Here is a 22,143-nt window from a genome sequence, read left to right on the forward strand (position 1 = left end):
TTAAACAGATTGAAAATGAATGAAATGTGTTAATAGTTCACCAGCACACCTCCTACTTTTTCCCAACCAGTTGTTTACCAGTAGAAGCATTGCTTCAAGCCTTGGAACCTGTCTGAAAGAAACACATTGAGAAATGGTTGGTTGTTTTCCAATATAAGTTAACACTTCTGTTAAGAGAAATCTTAATCATTCCTAGATGTAATAGTCCTGGTTTTAAATTAATAACCATAAATTGGTTATAAACTGCAAGGTAAAAGCTATATTCAGATTATATAAAAAGAAAAGGGAGTCAAATGATACATAAAAATGGGTTATTTGTGTTGTCAATCCAGATTTTAGAAAACAGCTATTTTCTTCAGCTGTGCATAACCCTCTGACATATCATCCACTGATGTATTTATGACATTAGCAGAAACATTGTCATCTGACTCAGTACATTTGTTTCCTTCAGGAGATGAACAAAGAGTAATGGGTTTATCCGTTTTATCACAAAGCAATTGTTGAAGTCTCTGAATGCCTATAAAAACAGAGAATAATCAACTTTAGAGAATGCATTTATATCAAGATTGTGTTTGTGCATTCAACAAAAAGCTTAGCAAATCTAAAATTAATGTATTGCTATGAGGGACACAGATGAGCAATATAAAATCCCAGGCTTAATCTAAACAGGCTTATTCCAATAGATAAAGTCTCTCATCAGACAAAAATATTGGAAATGAAATGTAAACAATTCTTCACCCAGAAAATTCTAAATTATAAGTTACAGCAATGTAAACTGATCTGAACTGATCATATCACCTTCAATTATGTCTCAATATTAATTTTTTTCCAAAACCTTTTTAGAAAACAATAGTTAACTTTTCAAATTCTGTTGACTTATTTTTAGTAAATATAAATTAAGGATTCAGAAAAACATCCAATTAGTATAATCAAGTACTATGATCTTTATTTACAATTCTTACTTCATTTACAGCACTAATGATCAAGAAAGATCAAATACCATATTTTTTTGACTATAAGATGCTCCAGACTATAAGATGCACCTAGCTTTTGGGGAAGAAAACAAGAAAAAAAATCACTTCTGCCTCCCAGCAATTTGCCTCCATGCAGCAAACAGCCTGGTCAATTTCAGCACAGCCTGATTAAGTACCAGCAGCTGATTGGCGGTTGGATTTGCCTCCCGGAATATCGCCTATCAGCCATTCCAGGCTGTGGGAATTGTCACCGTCCATTGCCATTGTCACCGCCCATTGCCACTGCCACCTATTGCCGCCTCCGTGTGTCCCATTTTCCACCTCTGCACATCCCATTTTCGCCCTCTGCAATTCCAAGTGATGGAGATAGGTGGCAGCAGGCATCCCCACTGCCTGGAACAGGCCAAAAATGAGGTGCACGGAGGCCAAAAACAGAGCCTGCAGAGGCCGAAAATGGGACACACAGAGGCCAAAAATGGGGCATGCGGAGGCGGCAGCGGCGATGGGCAGTGGTGATCCCCACAGCCTAGAACAGCTGATAGGCAGTATTCGGGAGGCAGACCCAACCACCAATCAGCTGCACGCACTAAATCAGGCTGTGCTGAAGCTGACCAGGTTGTTTGCTGCAAGAAGGCAAATTGCTGGGAGGCAGAGGCTGAAGGGTGGGCGGGAAACATTTTCTATATAAGATGCACAGACATTTCCACCCACTTTGGGGGAGGGGAAAGTGTGTCTTATATACTGAAAAATACGGTACATTATAACAAAAATAGATACATTAAAATATTTTTCATTATGTGTTTGTGCTTTTTTGAATGAACAATAGAATAAGATATCAAACTATTTTCTGATTGAGTCTTAATGTATCTAGCTGATATCAGGAATGGAGGCTGCATAAAAGGAAAAAGAATCATAATGATTTTATAGAACTCAAAACTTACACAAAATAATCTTATCTACAGAATCTGAGAAAACTACTCTAAACCATCCAGGTTCATAACAGCAGAAGGTCTTCCCAGGACTAATAAGAAGTTTTTCATCAAGAATCTTCATCCATAAATCGATTTCAGCTTCAAATGTCTGTGTTTTTAAAAACTAAAATAACAACAACATGAATACATAAAATTCTAATTAACATAATAAGCATCTTATATGAAAAGAATAAAAAGATAAAAGATTTTATTTTCTACCTTTATTATTGTTATGAATAACTCAAAATGGTAAACATACCTAATATTTCTTCCTTCTATTTTCCCCACAACAATCCTATGAGCTTCTTGCCTGACAATCACTTAGACCCATATACTGCTTTACAGCCCGCTCTAAGTGGTTTAGAGCCAACAAATTGCCCCCAATAATTTGGGTCCTCATTTTACCCGCCTCAGAAGGATAGAAGGCTGAGTCAACCTAGAGCCTGGTGAGACCTTAATCACTACACCAAACTGATTCTGATTTGAATTCATTGATTTACCTATCAATGAATTCTCAGATTTCCAACTTTTCCCCTAATTTAGAGCATTACATAAATTTACTATTAAGGATATATGTTATGATTCTATATGCTCATCACTATCCTGTTTCCCCCAAATTAAGACATCCCCTGATAATAAGCCCAATCGGGCTTTTGAGTGCATGGCAATAAGGCCAAGTGCTTATTTCAGGGTTCAAAAAAATATAAGACAGGGTCTTATTTTCTGGGAAGCACGGTATATGTAAAGATAATACAACCTGTAGGAGTTTAACTAAAATGCAAAATGTTTTCTTTTAAAATGTTAACAAATGCAAAATTTCATTAAATACTCTAAATATGAATGTAAAACTAGATTGGAACATTTCCAAAATGTCCATAGTGAAAAAAAAAGTATTTCATGTTCAGTGTTTTGAAACAAAGTATTTTATACATCACTGCCTCAAAATATGATTGATATAGAAACATCAACTATTATTTTAAAATATCAATATTTTCATCTTTATTTTTCAAATGGCCAATAGAACTTATTTTCTTCAATCAATACTTATTTTATTTTATTTTACATACCTTCCTGAAATCAGCCCACACATATAACCCTCCTGAGCTTTTTAAAACAGGTATTCCAATTTCTGCAAGGCCATCCACGAGAATGTTTTGAGCTTCTTTTAATCTTTTTTTATTTATTGGGAAAAAGACATTATCCAGCCAGTCTGTCAAAACAATACATATGATAATGCATTTTTATTTCCTTTTCTTTATATCATGTCAAACTTGATCGTGTTGTGTGACTTATTGTGACGTATCGTGTCATTTTTTGCCTTTGCAGAACCAGGGTGGAATTTATACATTGTCTTCTACCTTAGGTTTTATCACAGACAAAAACAGGAAAAAGCAAAGAAAACTTAGCAGTTTTCATGTAGCATACTTACATTTTCAAAATACTCTAAAAAACTTTCCTAGTTTTTCAATTTAATGTCCAATTTTTCAATTGCTGTTTAATATGGTTTTTCAGTAAGAATTTTAGAGCGTGAACAGGAATGTGGGAGAATATTTGTTAATTCATGGTTTTAAATGTAACCGCTTGGCTTCAAAAAGTGATTCATGCTATTGGAGGATTAAGTAATCTGACATTTTAACATACTTGTTAAGTATTTTTCTAATTATGATCACTAACAGATAGTATCAACCAATAACAGTGACCAATTGTACTAGAAAAAATACAGTGGGTTTTAGCTGGATTTTAGTGTGAATTTTGGTGTGAATTTTGGTTACATAGCTTGAAATACTTGGAAAATCATAGCTGAATACTTGGAAAATCATATTTTGGTCACAGTTAGGGTGATAATTTAAAAAAAATTCAACAGCTATTGTTCTAAAGATTAAAGTTCATTTTTATTTTATTTGGCTTTTGAGTCATTGTTGATTCTAGCAGCTTCATGGACAAGCCCCTACAACTTTCTTGCAGGATTTCAGAAATAGTTTGCCTTTGTCTCCTTCCCAGGGCTGAGAAAGAGAGAAACTGAATCAAAGCCACCCTTGCTGGTTTTGTGTCTAAGGCAGGACTAGAATTCAGACTCCTGGTTTAAAAACTGGCTCTACATTCACTATTTAGATGCTGTTTGTGAGAATCTGCAGTAACATTTTCAGGTTTGTCTAACCTCTGTCTTTAAGGATTTGTTGGAGAACATGCTGTACAGGGCCAGAACATCCATGAAAAACCACAAGCTGATTAACTGCTTTCCTGATGTAATGATTTCTGGTGTATAATATTCCAACTCGAATACCACACATGCCAAAATCCTAGAAGGGAGAGGTAAATAAAGAACAACATAATTTCAAATCCCCATAAAATGGCAGTGCCCCATGCATATCCAAAGAATTTCTGAATTTCTAATTCTGATAAAATATGGAATTTTTAAAATTTCATTTATATAATCCTAAAGTTTACAATTTAAAAAAATAAATTGCTACCTTTTTATGCATAAATAATTCAAAGCAGAATTTATTAATAACTTGCCGTGGTGATCTTACCAAATTAATAGCAATATACAATAGTTTTGGCCACCACCTTAATTTTGAGAAAAACAGAAATCCCACAGCGTCTGTCTGAAGGCAGGAATTGTTGAGTCTAGACCACCTAATGCAGACTTAGCAGCTTTGGGAGGGCAAAGCAAGTTATTTTCATAGGGTCACAGCTTTAGCAGCAAAGTTTATTATTAACAAGAAATAACCATGAAGAGGACATAGAAATATATGCTTTCTTAACTGCATTTGAAAGAACTATTGCACCGAGTAATATATGCACATTAGCACAGCATTCTAGGGGTAGGCATAAGGAAAGGTCAAATTCTAAAATGTGGAATTGGAATGCAAGAAAAGCTGCTTACATATTTTCACACAGACTGGAATATAAATGCACAAGGATGCCATTTGTGTGTTACCTGTGATCTGCTTTAGATACTGAATACTGTGAAAAATTGAGGGAGGGGAGGTCTTTTTACCACTTCCTTTGAGGATACTTTTGATTTTTTTTTTTAGATTAAAGAGATTAAACTATGCTTTGATTTTAATTAAATTGCCTAGGTCCCATGAGAAACTGTCTGTCATACCACTGTAAGAGACTAAAATTCTGAATTCCAGATTCACCAATAGCAGTATCTATCATTAATAATTTCTACCATGCAAACTGAATAGTATAGGAGAGGAAAATTTGACACTTGTACCCAAGTACTCGGGTACATATTGAATACACATTAATATCAAGTATTTCTAACCTACCTTGCTAAATCCCCACATAAAATGGGTTCGATCTGGATCAGGTAAACTAAAAAGAAATATTCACAAAGAATTAATATATTCTTTTAAAAAAATCTTTAGTTATAAGGACAATTATATCCTGATAGAGAAAATCTGTTACAGTTACTAGTGGCCTCATTATTCAAAGGAATTACAAAAATTACAAAGGAGTGGTTTATAATTATAATTATCAATTGAAGATATGTAAAACCATGTAATGTGATTGCAAATAATAAAATTGTACCCTCTGCAGAAATCAGTGCAAGTTTGATATATTGGAGTTATAGATGGTCCTCATTTAATGACCACAATAATATAGCTTTATGGTAGTGAACTGTATTCTGTTTATGAGGTTTGACTATGTAAGTGATCCTTGTTTAATAAACTATTCATTCAGCAACTGTTCAAATTTACAATGAGTTCTGGTGATAACTGGAACTTGTATTTAATGAATGTTGCAGTGTCCCACAGACACATGATCACAATTTGTGACTTCTCCTGCTGGATTCCCAGAAGCAAAGTCAATGGGGAAGCCAACAGAGATTCACAATCATGTAAGGTCTTTGCTTAAAAATTGGTAACTGGAACTGCTGTTGCTAAGTTGTTCGGCTAAATTGTTCGGCTTACAACTGTATTACTTAATGATGGAGTTTCCAATCCCAAACACTGTAGCTGAGTGAGGATTACTTGTATTTTGTCTGAGAATGTGCAATGCTACAAATATACAGGAAAACAGTTACTTCAAATAAATAAAAACTTATGCTGGGTTTATGAAATATATAGAGGGTCCTCGTGTTTTCCAGCATTTTTGTACATCCTTCCTGCTCTTATGGCTAATACACTGTTGCTATCCTGAACATATTATAAGGCACATTATTACTACTGAAACTTCTCATCTTCATCCTATTCCATCCATCCACCCACCTATATATAACATATTCTAGTTCCAGAATTGAATATGACGGTAGACCGTTCCAAACAAAGATGGGGTAACTTTGATTTAAAGAAGTTTGCTTGCCATATTGCAATAAGACTAAGGGATGAAGCAGTGTATTAGGACTTCGTCATATTAGGCCTTAATAAAAAATTTCTTTGCACAAAAAAGTGTTAAATCATAAACATAGTATTAAAGAGAATATGGTATTTTTTATTTAAAAAAATAATGAATTTGACAAAAGAGATTTGCTATTGAGCATCACAATCCGGATAGATCTTAAAGCTACTATACTGTATATCATTACCTATATTTCAGTGGTTGATGAGACCTTTGCCGGATGAGAATTACAACATATTCTACATAAGTAATGCAGACACACTTGAGATGTATCCAAAAGTTGCAACAGATAGAGAATACAGCAACTAGACTGCTAACTATAATAAGTTTTGCTAATTGCTTATTGATATTAGTATTAATCTTTAAACCCTTAAAACATTATGGATCTGACAGCAAAGTCTTTTGAATATGAATGCCCCCTATTGTGAAGATCATTGAGCTAGCCATGTTACAAATTTTTATCAGGCTTAATTTTAATATTAAATAGTACATTTAATAACAAAGGTAATATTAAAATTCAAATATCAACTTTCATGGTTTTTTTTACTTTATGTTTTGTTAGAATAGAAAGAGTGGGTAGAAAAGTCTACTAACTCTTGAATCATGATATTACATCAAATACTATTCTGGAAAAAGTATGTAGTCTTTCTCCACCGTAGCAAGTTTAAGAGGCGTGGATTTCAATTCCCAAAATTTCTCAGCTAGTCCACACCTTTTAAATTTGCAAAGATTGAAAAACACTGAGATAGCCATTGAGAAATGACTGCAGCCCAAAGCCGGAAACAACTAGCACGCATGTGCTGGGAAATCTTTACCTTTACCTATCCATTGAGATGAACTTGGAGAAATTATCCAGAAGCTGTTAAGATACCAACAAGTACAGAATATTCTCCCTCATCTCCCAGGATGAGGGAAAATATTAGGAAGAAACTGATTTGATTAACCCAAATTTCTGGGGTATAAGAAGGGAGAAAGGAAAATTTCATAGGAAGTCTTGCAATTTTTTTTTTTTAATTTGCATTTATATCCCGCCCTTCTCCGAAGACTCAGGGCGGCTTATACTATGTTAGCAATAGTCTTCATCCTATTTGTATATTTATATACAAAGTCAATTTATTGCCCCCAACGATCTGGGTCCTCATTTTACCTACCTTATAAAGGATGGAAGGCTAAGTCAACCTTGGAAAGATTGAAAAATTCTATTATAGTCTCAATAAAGGTTCAATAAAAATATTATAGTCTCAATAAAGGTTTCCTATGGAATTTGTTTCCTGATATAATCTGTCTTGTAGGCCTGACATATTTGGAGACAGAAAAACTATGTATGAATATGGAAACACACCTGTATGCATATAGATATTTAGAAAGTGTGTCCTTACCTCTTCAAGCTAAGGATGCTTGTAAATGTGGTATTACCATATACTGACAGCATGTAAATTTCATCCATTATTATATGTAACTCATACCTATATGCAGAAAAGTATATAAGAATTCCTTAAAGTCTTCAAGTATTAATTTTGATCCATGAATTCATTACTTCATTCAGTAATTCTTAACATACTATCTGTAAGTCTAGTACCGTGTTTTCCCAAAAATAAGACCCTGTTTTATATTTTTTTGAACTCTGAAATAAGTGCTTGGCCTTATTGCCATGCATTCAAAAGTCCGATTGGGCTTATTATCAGGGGATGTCTTATTTGGGGGAAACAGGGTATTAAAAACCTATTTAAAAACCCTTAGAAACTCTTACATTACACAATGAAAGTCACAACATATATAACAAACTGAATTCTTAATTCTAATATTTGCAGACATTCAGAAGTCTGCTACTGATAGAAATATTCCTGAATTTCTGGAAATGTAGTGACAGCTACTTCTAAAAACTGTTTCTTGGAAAAATTCTGTTAACTATTTTTTTTATTTCTAATGTCAAATGCAGTCCCACATTTCTAAAGACATATAGACAGAAAAACAGTAATCTTGAGGCTTAAAAAGCTCTGAAAAATTTTAAGTTATTTCTACTCTAGTCACTAAATAAAAAAAAAAATCACGGAAAGATGGAAGGTAGCATTATAGGATTTAAATTTACAGTTTGTAGAACCATTATTCCATTAAATATTTCTGAAAAAAATCATTCTTTTGCTGCTTGATGTTGTCTGCAGCACAATGCCTGCCTATTTTTGGTAGCTTTAAAATATTATCACTATCTTTGTTATCTAGTTTTTGTACTAGTGGTCTTTCTGTTTGTTTCCTCCTCTTTTTTTGGTCTCTCTGACTTAAATCAATAAATTCAATGTTTCATTGGACATAAGACAAAAAACTGTGGACATATTTAAAGGTATAGTGTATAAATTAATGAACTATAAGAATGTATTCAAAGACAATTAACTATTTGAATATACTGCAATAAAATGAGGCACCTGGAAACTTATTTTTGTTTTAAACAAAACACCCTTCTTGTGAAAGATATAGATATATTTACTCATATACCATATAGCTTTCTATTTACTGCTTTTAAAATATTTTAAAATCTCTAATTTTAAAATTAGAGGCTTTTCTCAATCCCCAATTCATAAATTGCTATCAAAATACTTCTGAAATCAAGAGTTTAATATATTACACACTACTATTACTATTGATTTTGGCAATGACCATTATTCAATTTCTGACATATATATGTATATATGCATACATACATCAGGCATTTGAGTTTTAACAAGAGTAATCTTGCCCTGGCAATGATACATTAATAATCACTATTATGGTTTCATAAATTACCATAGTTATTGAAGAATTCTTAGTTTTTTCACAAAACTTAGAAGATAAATTATTGCCCCAATATACTTCTTAAGTAGGCCAGATAATCATATTTAGTACTTGCCAAATGAAAAGAAATTGCCAAAATCATTTTCTTAACTGAAATAATGCATTATGGAAAATTAAACCCCAAATAAATAGCGCTAGGACGCAAACCTGTGCGCAAACTCTAGACATTCTGTCAGTAACTGTGCTGGGTAAATGTCCCCTAATGGATTGTGAGGGTTGATCAGGATTAATGCTCTGACTCGGATGCCCTGAAAAAAGAAAAACTGATAGTCGGAGACGCCAACATGACGTCAAGCATACTTGCAGATAGAGTCTGCAACACTGCCATCCTTTATTAAAAATGTCACTCAGGTACAGAAAACAATAGACTGTTTACATGCATATTTATTCCTGCAACAGCAGTCTTTGCAATTCAAGGAAATGATCTTAAAAATTGCAGCATTTTTCTCTTATTAATTTTCATCCTCGATGGCTAAAAAGATAAATTTCAGAAAAATCCAAGAACAGATATTTTAGATCAGTTAAAACAGGCACTTCAACCATATTGTATTCACCTAGTTATAGCCAACAAGAACATTAGAATTTTTATTTTTAATTGATTCTAGATTAAAAACAATGAATGAAATAACTGAAAATAAAAACTGAAAACTTTCTGTATAAATACACAGCATTTTTTCAAACAATGGAAATAATTTTAGTAATCAAAAGAAGGAAAATACATAATATTCCACAAAAATATACAATTGGCTACTGAAATTGTTAGTTATTTTATTGTTAGTAAGAATTCTACTGGATTTAAAAAGATTGTGTGAAGTTTTCACACTTTGCAATCCTGATACAGAAATATGCTGTTCCAATGACTCATAGTACCTCACCAGGAAGCAAATGAAAGTGGCTTACAATTAAATACCAATAAGAATTAAAATAATAAATAACTTTAAATTAGTGTGAAATTGAAAAAGATGGGGGCAACGGAGCAAGATGCCAATGGGGGTGTGTCTTATTTAATCCATTAATCCAGAATGACACAACACTTTGGAGCCCCAAGCCAGTTCTTCAAACCCTTTCAGAATGCCACAAGAGTGGTTACAAATTTCACAAGGGGAGGGGGCTGCATGAAGTTCCAAAGGACAGGAGCCATAGCAGAAAAAGTTCTCCTGGATCCTGGCCAGTTGGAATTACTTAACATGTCTGCAGCAAGCCCCTTCTGCCAGCATGGGTGGGGCAGGCAAATTCCTATGTGGTAAGATGGTTCCTCAGATAGCCAGGAACCATGCAATGAAGGGCTTTAAAGGTGATAACCAACACTTGAATTAGACCTAAAAGCAATCTGGCAACCATGGGCCACCCTAAGGACCCAAGAACTGACATGCAGCTGCATTTTGCACTAGATGTAGCTTCCAAAGACTCTTGAAGGATAGTCCCCAGGGGCAGGTTTCAAAACCTGACGCTACTGGTTTATTTGTGGATACGCGTGCGCGCCACTTCCGTGGATGCAGAGACGTGTCTGGGTAGGGAGCTAGAGCCTTCCACCACCACCACCAGTTCATCCGATCCGGGGCAAACCAGTAGCAACCCACCACTGGGCGAACCAGTAGCAATCCACCACTGGCGAATAAGTAGCAACCCACCACCTCCCTCCCCTGCCCAAGAGCTTGTTGCAATAGTCCAAGAATGAGATTATCAGACTTGAGTAACTGACTGCAAGGACTCCCAATCCAGGAAGGAGCTCAACAAAATTGTGCAAAGTCTCTCCTAGCTACGAATGTTACCTGCTCTTTGAGTCCAGAAGATCCCCAAATTGCACACTGGGTCTGTTTGTGATGATGCAACCCCATCATCCATTAACATCCGGAGATGTTAAAGTTCCAGCTCTCTAAGTTCCACCCACCCAAAGCCACAGGGTTTTCCCAGGGTTCAGTTGAAGCCTGTTGTCCCACATCCAGACACCCACAGCCTTCAGGCACTGTGAAAGGGTAGTGCATTGAGTCACTGGGGATGGAGATGTAAAGTTGAGTATCACCAGAATACTGATGACACCTCATTCCATGGTGGCGGATGATCTCACCCAGTGAATTCATGTAATGTTAAAAAGTAGTGGGGAGTACATTGTGGTGAGCAAACCATAAAGGAGCAGCTGTGGCCTAGGTCTCTCACTCACTATTAACAGTGATTAGGACCTGCCTTGGAGAAAGGAGCCAAACTATCACAAAATTGCGTTGACCAGTCCCATGGTCAATAGTACTGAAGGCCACTGAGAAGTCAAGGATGCTCATGCCAGAGTTCATCCAAAGTGTGACCACTACTTTTTCTGTCTCATAACCAGGCCAGAACCCTGAATGGAAAGAATCAAGATAATCAGTTTCATCCAGGACCCTCTGAAGCTGCCAAACCACCACACCTTTTCTACTATCTTTTCTAGAAAGGAAAAGTGGAAATTGGACAAAAATTCCCAGAGAGGTGAGATCAAGAGATGGTTTTCTGAGGAAGGGGCAAACCAGGGCTTTCTTGAAAGGTCTTAGAAACGTCCCCTTCTGCAGTGAAGAATCTGCCTGAATCACCAGGCAGTCAACAAGTTCTAAAAGCTTTCATCAGGCAGGAGGGAGAGAGATTTAACTGAGAAGTCACTGCACTGACAGCATCAAGGGCCCTTTTCACTTCCCCAGGTCCAACAGGACCATTCAATATATTCAAACCATCCCCAAATATAACCAGGTAAGACTTTTCTCCAGGCATCTCTAATAGAACCGGTATCATTGGTTCCAAGTAGAAACCACTTTGTCCATTTCCCTGCATGGCCTGGAGATGATCACCTGTCTGAGGAGGGACCAGGTGATCTTGAACAGGGTTGCCAGGCGACACTCTATGGATGCCGAGAGGGTGAAGAAATAATGATGTTTCACTACTATTTCTGCCACAAGGTAGGCCTTAATAACAGCTCTAAATTGTATCTGGTCAGATTCATCCTAGTTTTTGTCCAGTAGTGCTTCAGGTTTCTTTCAGCGCTTTTCAGAATCCACGTGAACTATGAAGAGTATAGGGTTAAGAGAGACGCACAGGCATAATTGCTAAACTTCCTATTAATACCTTATCTTTTAGGATATTTTTTTAAATTTAAAACAAATTAAGTTGAAAGACTGCTTACTAAAAAGCATCTATCAGCCACCATTGTTTTATTACTTTTGAAATGAAAGTAGTGTGCAGAAGCTGAATAGTAGTTTGTTTGGAAATATCCTCTCCCAAATCTTTGAAAATAAAGATACGAATAATAGGATCATCCTAAAGATAGAAGGAAAGGTTGCGTTAGTAGCGTATTTTGTGCCTGGCCATATTCAGCTATTTGGGGAAAGCACTCATGACATGTTCTTGAAATTTCAAATGTGCCTACTGGGCTAACTGCTGAGTAGAATTGGGGTAATATAGGAAGTGTAAAGATAATGAAAAAAATCCTCAATCAATTCCCCACTTTTCAACACATTTGCCTCTCTTGTACTTTATCAGGATGTATTTTTACCAGAAAGGTTAAAATCATTTTACAAATAATATTCATCTACAATTATCAGTAGAATATGAAGTTCAAACAAAAATATTCCTACCTTTTTCCTGGCTCCCTGGTATGCAGCTTCTAATTTTTCAACTGTTAATTGAAAAGGCTGGCTTCCTTTGTCAGCTACCTAAAATCCAAAACTCTCAATGTTAGTAACTCAATAAGATATTGCAATTATTACTAAAAAAAAAATCCTGAACAAACTTGAAGAAACATCAGTGTAGTCAATGATTTAGGGATAAAGAAGCATGCTGGTAGAACTTCCCTCTGTTGAAAAGGGTAAATACAATGACACATTTCCTTATTTATATTTAATAAAAAAAATACCTCACTGAATAATGGTACATGAATAGGTTGCATTCCACCATATAGCCAAGTTTTGGAATTTATGCCACCATAATATGGAGTTGGAATTAGATATCCATCTGTAAAAAATCACAAACAAACAAAGGAAATCTTTTTCAGGAGACTTTTGCTAGCTATTATAAGCACTACATTATTTTGCTTCATTTTAATTATTGTGTTCTATAAATCCTAATGGTTTTTAAATAAATACTATTTATTAATATGCTATTTATTAGCTAAGTAAACATTTTAGCAGTATTTTATCCTTTTTCATTTTAAAAACAAATAATTAACTAATGAGAGTTTATTAGGATTATATTCAGGTTTTTAAGAGTGCATACCAACCATTTAATTTTAGCAGTGTTTTTTGAAAATCACATAGTGTTAATTGAATGACAGAAAAGTTATCTCTTAAATGACAGAAAAGTTATCTCTTGATAGCCAATAGAAAACATATGCTTTTACAAAGACACCTCTGAAACTTATTACAGTAACATGTACTGCGTGAAAATCAGACACACAAACATATACCTTGTAAGCATTCTGAGTAATGCACCCGCTAAAAGCAGAACTCCGAGGCAGGTAGATTCCTCAAAAAACATGTTTATTGAGTACATCATATCGGCACAGCTAGTGAAAACCAACTCTAAAAGTTCTAATTAAAAGAGCAAATATTTCCTCTCTCAGATATCACCTGTCACATTGTCCAATGAAAGTAGCTACGAGGCTGCTTGGTCACTTCTCTCCTCTTTCAACTGCCACCTGTTAGGATGATCTTGATTCTCACAAGAAAACTTTTTGTTTTGACTATTAGCAAGCCTATTTATTTCCCCCTCCCTTCCCTCTCTCAGAGTTTGTGGCAACTATGAGGCTTCAGCCAGGTTCACTTCAGAGTTGACATACATACATATACACACTAAAGCTTACCTCCAGGATCACACAACACAGTCGAAAGAGTTGCAAAGACAGCGCAGCAGCCATTCATCACAATAATCTAGACGAATGCCAAGTTGCAATTAACAACATTGGTAATCATTTGAAATACTAAGGGACCAGTCTAAAAACAATTACATCATGGGTTTTCACTGGTATCTAATAATCCTTATGGGATTAAAATGTCTGGTAGATTATAATGTTATTTGAAATTATTAAGGACTACAGGTAGTCCTTGCTTGCTGACCACAACTGGGACTGGCATCTCCATTGCTAAGTGCCGCGATGGCCAAGAGAAAAATCATATGACGTGCCTATTTTATGATGTCACTTCCCCTTTCATTATTAAATAACTACAGTCATTAAGCAAGATATCACATGACCACAACTTGCATTTCTGTGTTGTCTATACATTTTGCTGGTTTGTGAAGCTTACAAATGGTGATCATGGGATGGTATGACAGCTATAAATGCTGGTTATGAAGCACCCAAATGTTGATCAAGTGACTGCAGGATGCTTTGACAATCATTAATGTGAGGATTGGTTGCAAAGCTGATCCAGGCAGTCAGTAAGTAAGTACTACGTCTAAACTAATATTTCCACATTGTGTGACAATTGATAGGCAGTGAAGGAGAATGCTATACTAATTTGATAGGAAAGTATGCTAAATAGGTAATGAAGATAATTCAAACGGAAATGGAACATTTTCAGAAATGTTAAGAAGGCTGAATATTATTTCTAAATTATCATTATAAATATATTTATGCTGGGGCTAATTATCTGAAGAAGTTAGGAATCTAAAATTTATCTAAACAATTTGACATTGTTTAGAGCATAAAAATATTGTGATATATCCCAGCATATTTTCCAAACCATTATTTAAAAGTAATAAATTTAATCAACTTTGTTAAAAATGACATTTTAGATAAGTTTCCTCAAATGTTACCAACAATCAAGAAAGAAAAAAAAATATACTTCCATCTTACTTGTTCTGGATCTAATGGTACAGAAGCATTTGCATATTCAGTAAGAAATTTGGCTATTTCTTCTCGGAAGCTAAAATTTAAAATTAATATATTTCCATAATTAACATATTAACCAAATAATTTGCCATAACATTTTCATCTATTATTATATGAAAAATCATACAGATAGCATTCAAACAATATATGGCATATTTTATCTCTTGAGCATCAATTTGATATACTGATTTTTATTTCAGAAAGCTTGATTTTAAATCTAGCAAAAAAATTACTCAAACAGTAATTAAAGTAAGAATTACGGTGCAAGCAGTAGTGGGATTCTGCTGGTTCTAGGTGGTTTGGCTGAATCGTTTGTTAAATTGCTGGCTCGCCCCACCCCTCATCCCGCCCGTCCCCACCACTACTTACTGGCCTCGGAGCACACCGAACCGAACTGTTTGTTAAATTGCTGGCTCGCCTGCCCCTCGCCCCGCCCTGCCCCTTGGCACAAGCCCCGATCAAGTTGGTTCCCGGGCTAGCCCCCCCAGCCTTCTGCCGCCGCGGAAAGCCCCAGTGGAGTGCTGACTCGTGAGCTGGCCTAGGCTGCCGTCACTGCGCTGCCTCCCCTTCCATCCCCGGCTTTGCCTGGATAGCTCTGCTGCCGCTGCATCTCCATCACACGCGGCACTCATGGCCTAGCTAGCTAGCTGTCCCCTCGTTCCCGGGATTGCCTGTCTTGCTTTGCCACCAGCACCATGGCTCAATTTCTGTGCTTCCCGGAGCCTTCTGCTTGCCTCTGAATGCTGGCTGAGAAGCCGCATGGCGATGCTAGCTAGGAGAGTGCTCTCTCTCCCCTGGTGGGAACCACATGGCCATGTGGTTCTCGGCCAGTGGGGAGAGACACTCTCCCAGCTAGCACCGCCCTACTGGTAGGACATTTGCCCCACTGGTCAGGAGGCTGCTCATTTGCCTGGCCAGTGTCAGAAGAGAGGGAGGCAGAAAAGTTCAGCGAAGTCTTCTCCTTCTCAGCCTCAAGCAAACAGGCACATGCACCTCAGGGTGCTGGGATCTTCTGCGAGGAGATGGTGCATGCCCACGTACTGTTTTCTCGCAGAAGATCCCAGCGCTGTGAGATGTGTGCATGTTTTCTGTGTGTTTCAGGCTGAGAAGAAGACAACTTGCCTGAACTTTTCCTGCCTTGGAAACTGCTTTTAAGTAGCAAGGACAGGCTGCCTTCCAAGCAGCTTCGACCGGCCCGAAAAACAGGGCAGTGACGGCGGTGATGGGCCAGGAGAATGGTGGGACATATCAGGACAGCACTGGCCTGAAGCTCATCAGCAGACTGTCCTTCTATCTGGGTCTGGCCACGAGCGACACTGTTGTGGCTCCAGCCCCCGAACCTGGCCCCATGCCCGAAAGTGCCTTGGAGCCGGGCCTGCTGCCAGAAAGTGCCTTGGAGCTGGGCCTGCTGCCAGAAAGTGCCTTGGAGCTGGGCCTGCTGCCAGAAAGTGACTTGGACAGTGAGGGGGAAGGGCCGTCAGGACTTACCTTGGAAGCACCGGCCTCCCTGGCTCAGCTCCAGGAGCCAGAAGCAGGCCAGGTGGAAGAACTAATGAGGCTTCCATCCCCTGACTCTTCCCCCCCCCAGGCCACGCCTGCAGACCCAGCTGACAGCAATCAGGCGTGGTTGAATCCTAGGTTTCGTAGGCAGGAGAGAAGGGAACAACAGAAGCAGGGGAGGGGCAGGCCTAGGAAGTGCTGAGTCTTGGAGTCACACCCCACAGGATATAAAAGCCAGCAAGAGCTGGTGTGTCTCTTTGTATCAGGCAAATCCACTGATTGACTAGAGCTGAAGGTTGTGACTCACCAGCGTCTTGGCAGCTAATGAGGGCTCTTGGCAGACGCTGGCTCTTTTGCTGCCAGAGCTGATAAGAGCCAGCTAATTAAGCCATCGTTCAAACGGAGGCGAGGAGGACAGAACAGACACTGGCACTGGCACTGGTAGGCAATGGGGTGAAGATCAGGATGGTACTTCCGGTGGCCATGCACTTCATTGCTTACTTGCTGGTGCCAGTGCCAGTGCCGCTCGTGGCCAGACCCGGCCAGGAGGATGGCAGGCTTGCAGCAACAGTTTTGAGCTTGTTAATAAGGACCGCTTCTCCACCCCAGCCATGTGTTTTCCAGTGCGGGCTGCTTTGAATGAAAAGCATGCAACATGCTGGCGCTCCGGGGATTCCCTGCACGAGTGCTGGAAGAAAATTGCCCAAGCTCCCAATGCCTGAACCAGCGAGCTAGGAGAGGGATTTGCTGTCCTGCTGGTGAGTATGTATGAACTGAGTAGGCTTTTTGCTCTCCACCCCTCCCCATCCCAATCCAGCCTGGCAAAGAAAATGAGATGTTTTCATGGGCCCTTCTCTTTTTTCCCCCCAGCCTCCTTTTGCCAGTATTCAGTAGGCAGGCAATACTCTTTAGATGGGGTTTTATTTTGCCAGCCCAAGGGCGGAGGGGGGAGGTAGGAAATCACCCTGTTTCTGCAGCATCGGTCATGTGATGAGTGGGCGTGGCCAATGAAATCACTAACAGCAAGGTGCTGCCCACCTTGGCATGAGGGATGTCAAGTTGACCATGCCCACCCAATCACATGACCACCTAGCCACACCCATCTAGCCATGCCCACAGAACCGGTTGTTAAATTATTTGAATCCTACCACTGAGTGTAAGGAACACAATTTTATTTTAAAGTTGTTTGATCATAGATACCACCAAGAATTTGGATGAGAAAGTATTCCATGTTTAGAAAGATCTCATCCTAGAAGTATCAACTACGTCCTAAGAAACTTTTTTTAAGAAATTGGTAGCTGACATCATCAAGAATAGAGAAAACTTAAATTTTGCTTCATTTTCCTGCCTCTTTGAATCATCAGAAGCGAAAACATCTGTTATAGCATGATGCAGAAGTAAAACAAAGAAGAGCAAGAGATTAATACTCATGGATTTTTAAAAAGCATACTGAGGATGTTACCACCACAACTGCAGTTCTGAAAAATTTCTTGCAACAGAAGGCCACATCTTTCTGCTCTCTTCAAATAGCAGTATGGCTTGCACTCATAGTGAAACAGTACAATAATTGTCAAATTTAAAATCAAAATTTTGGAACATATGAGAAATATATTTTCAGAAAAAACATTGAAGACATGTAATTATTAATTTAAAAATATTATGGTTTTAAATCATTTTTTTATAAATAACCACAATTAAAAGTTCATTAATAGTTATTAAATGGTCATAGTCATTATAATTGCATAATGTAGAATAGGGCTGAAAAGCTGATTAGGCTTCAAATATGATGATGATAAATTAGAATGTGAAGTGAAATCATCATGTTTTTATCCAGCCTTTAGTTTCAATATATCCACAGAAAGAAAACCCATCAACTTTATTACAAAAACATTACTATTAGGAAATAATGGAATGGTCAATGGAATCCCACCACCCTGTCCTTTACTGTGTATCACACACATTGTGAACATAGAAATAGAAACCATACACACAGTATATCCTTTGACTTCCCGGTGGAATTAAAAATATAGATAAGTTAATTTGTTTGAAAAGATGTTTTACTAATCGGGAAATGATTTTTCATACTGTACCTTTTAATGCCTTGGGTATCCGAGTATTGGAGTAAATGAGGCTCCAAATAATTCATGTCAGGTTTTGAAAGCTATCCATTGTTGTAAAGAAAGGGAGACAATAATTCTTATAAGTCACTTGATTCTATTGATTTACATGGCAATACAGAAATTAGCTCACTTACATGAACTCAGTTAATTGATCTTACTTTTTTATAACTACATAGAACTTTACAAACTAACTACAGACAATTATATTCCATACATCAATTATTAATAGGAAGAAATTACAACACAGCAAAGGATGTGTGTTTATGATAAGTATCTTTTTCCAATATTATTAGATTATTTAAACAAAATCATAGCCACCAATCTGTCAAATATTTCTAAAATTTAGAAACCTATACATTTAATAAGAATCCAAACTTACCCTTTCCTGTAGTAAATCAAAACAAAGCTTGTTCTCGCTTGTTCCAAAATTCAAAATGCCCTGAGAATAAAAGTATCAAATTCAGCAAGTGACCAGTAACATCTTCTATTTCTATATGGCAAAATTTTAAAGTAATAAATTTTCGCATCAGAAATGTTAATCTACTAAACCAAAGAGCAATATGAAAATAACTTGTGAATGTTACATATTACCTGCCATAGGTGAAAAGAAGCAACAGGGTTATCTGATTCTCAAAGATAGCTAGCATTATAGGTAGACCTTGACTTACAACCACAATTGAGCCCAGAATTTTATCTTGCTGAGAAATTTGTTAAGTGAATTTTGTCCCATTTTACAACTTTTTTTGTGACATTAAATGATCACTGCAGTTTTTGAATTAGTAACACGGTTCTTAAGTGAATCTGGCTTCCCCATTGACTTTACTTGTCAGAAGGTCGCAAAAGATAGTTACATGATCATTGGACACTACAACTACCATAAATATAAACTAGTTGTCCAGCATCTGAATGTAAATCACATGATCACGGAGATGCTACAATGGTGGTGAAAAATGATCATAAGTCACTTCTTTCAGTGCCATTGTAATTTCCAATGGTCACTAAATGAACTGTTGTAAGTCAAGGACAATCTGTATTTACTTTGTACATTTTAAAATCAACTTATATAACTTTTCTTTTCCCTTCCCTACAAGCTAATTTCATAGACAATGCTGTCTTATGTATAGGTCTGGTAAGTGTGTTCCAGTCCTAGACAACTGCTTTGCTGATTAAGAACATAGTGGATGTCAGACTGGGAGTTAATTTGAGATAGTGGAACCAGACTTGATATTGAACCAGACTTGCATGATACTTAATAGAGCTGAGCTGAAACAAACTGCAGCTGCTGCCAACTTCTCTCTTCTTGAATTTCTGGTTTCTTAAAGCAGTTTTGCCTAGCCTGGTCCCTTTGAGATAATCTTACCATAACCACAATGGGAATAGAAATCCTACAAGTTTAGGAGGCACCAGTTTGGAAAAGTTGCAGTATTCATGGGTTTGCATCTTTTGGTCCTGAAAAGTGCTGCAAATCTTATTCTGGTAACTTGGAAGTAAAATAACTGCCTTATTTCTCCAGCTCTAGGAAGAAAAGCTAGAGGTGCTTAAATCTCACATCTCCTGGCCTTCCTTTTGCCTTTACTCACATCATCTGGGGTACCTGAAATATCATTTCATTCCCTTGCCACTTCCCATCATTTATTTCTTATAGATATCTTTGCTCTCCAAATAGTTCAAAGCCATCATCTTTCCCCTGGTTCATTTAATTCACCCGATATCCTTACACCTGATCATGCTTCATCCATTCTACCTTTTCCACTACCTACACACAACCCTCCCCTCCCCAAATTATTCCAATAAACTTCCAATAAAGCCCAGTCAACCTGCTGCTTACTCTTTTGTTTTCCCATCACATTACAAAAACATGGATTCACACACCTCTCTTAAGTCCCAATTTCCCTTGTTTCCTTGAAAATGTAATACCTTCTCACCAGGGGCCCTTCCAACTGTAAGCCAGGAACCTCTGAAACCTACCTTTGGGACAACCATGACCTGATGACTGAGAATCTCTACAGATTCTTTTAGCTATACAATTTGAGATGAACACCCTTTGAATGGTGTGGGAGTAGAAATGGATTTCCAGAGTGAAAAATTGCAGACTACAGGAAACATTTGCACTGCTCAGGTAAGCCTGAGTACACAAATAAACCTCCAACTGCTTCAATGACCTTCTAAAAAGATGCGAATGATCAGCTGTCTGCAAGGAATATAAATATTTCCATTTCTCACTATCCTGTCAGAGCTGAAGAAGCTTCTTGGATGAGAAGTGAAACGTCTTCAAAAGAAAAAAAATAAGAAAGTCCAGTTGCGTCCTGAAAAAAGCACCATCGGGAGAACCATGACCTGAATGACTGAGAATCTCTACAGACTCCAAAACCTACCTACTATTTTATTTTCACAGAGACTTTACTTGAGAGGAATCTCCACTTAAAAATCACCAAGAAATCCAAATGCAATCCTAAATTACATCAACAGAGGGATACAATCAAGATCAAGTGAGGTACTAATTCCACTCTATAAAGCCTTAGTAAGACCAAACTTAGAATATTGCATCCAATTTTGGTCACTACATTATAAAAAAGATTATGAGACGGTAGGAAGAGTGCAAAGGAGAGCAACCAGGATGATTAGGAGACCGGAGGCTAAAACATACAATGAATAGTTGCAGGAACTGGGCATGGCCGGTCTAGTGAAGAGAAGGACCAGAGGAGACATGATAGCCGTCTTCCAATATTTGAGGGACTGCCATAGAGAGGAGGCGGTCAAGCTGTTTTCCAAAGCGTCAGGCGGCCAGACAAAGAATAATGGTTAGAAACTGGAGGAATTTTCTGACAGTGAGAACAATCAACCCATAGAACAGAAGCTGCCTTCGAAAGTTGTGGGAGCTTCATCACTGGAAGCTTTCAAGAAGAGACTAGACTGCCATCTGTCAGAAATGGTGTAGGGGCTCCTGCTTAGTTGGAGGGTTGGATTAGATGACCCACAAGGTCCCTTCCAACTCTGTTAATCTGTTATCCAACCTCAAAGACGACTTTTGTTTCCCCCTCCCCGAGCCCAACGTGATATGAGGCGACGCAAACCGCAGAGAGCGGGTCGAAACCTCGCGGTCACCTGAGGGTTTTGGTCCGCGTCGAAAGGGTCGTCGAGGTACCTATCGAAGCCTTTGTCCAGGAGCCCCGTGGCGCCATCGGCGATGCGGGCTCCGCGAGCGGATAGTTCTCCCTGACCGGGTGCTTCGCCGCCGCCAACGCTTGGCAAGTCTTCGCTGAAGTCGGTCATCCTGAGGCGGGGGAAAGGCGAGGAGCTTCCCGACCGGCTTGAGGCAAACGGGCGAAAAGGAAAGAGACAGTGACGGCGATGAGGTGTAAAGGTGAGGGGACTCCGCCTCAGAGGCGGTGACGGCTTGTCTAAGGATGAACGCCTTTTTGAATGGCCGATCCGGGTTTCTGTCCCGCCCCGTGGGCGTGGCCTAAAGTTCCGATTCGCCCGCCCCTCGCCTCTCGCCTTCGTTCAGTTGGGTGTTTTGTCCCTTTTTGTCCGTCCTGTGGAGACGCAGCGAG

At 38.0% G+C, this 22,143-nt stretch overlaps 1 protein-coding gene across 1 annotated transcript; it reads right to left on the bottom strand.

Annotated features, from left to right (window-relative positions):
• Positions 1–21: 21 nt before the first annotated feature.
• On the bottom strand, positions 22–21,951 carry LOC131198588 (1-aminocyclopropane-1-carboxylate synthase-like protein 1). The gene is made up of 14 exons (XM_058183386.1): positions 21,695–21,951; positions 18,969–19,028; positions 18,560–18,630; positions 14,934–15,003; positions 13,941–14,007; positions 12,996–13,093; positions 12,718–12,795; positions 9,269–9,369; positions 7,675–7,761; positions 5,224–5,269; positions 4,104–4,245; positions 3,013–3,155; positions 1,916–2,069; positions 22–517 (listed from the first exon to the last, which is right to left on the bottom strand). The coding sequence occupies exons 1-14, from the start codon at positions 21,860–21,862 to the stop codon at positions 336–338; spliced, it is 1,467 nt and encodes a 488-aa protein (XP_058039369.1). The 5' UTR covers positions 21,863–21,951; the 3' UTR covers positions 22–335.
• Positions 21,952–22,143: the final 192 nt, after the last annotated feature.

This window comes from Ahaetulla prasina, chromosome 4 (genome assembly GCF_028640845.1).
Source record: "Ahaetulla prasina isolate Xishuangbanna chromosome 4, ASM2864084v1, whole genome shotgun sequence".
Taxonomy (NCBI): Eukaryota; Metazoa; Chordata; class Lepidosauria; order Squamata; family Colubridae; genus Ahaetulla; species Ahaetulla prasina.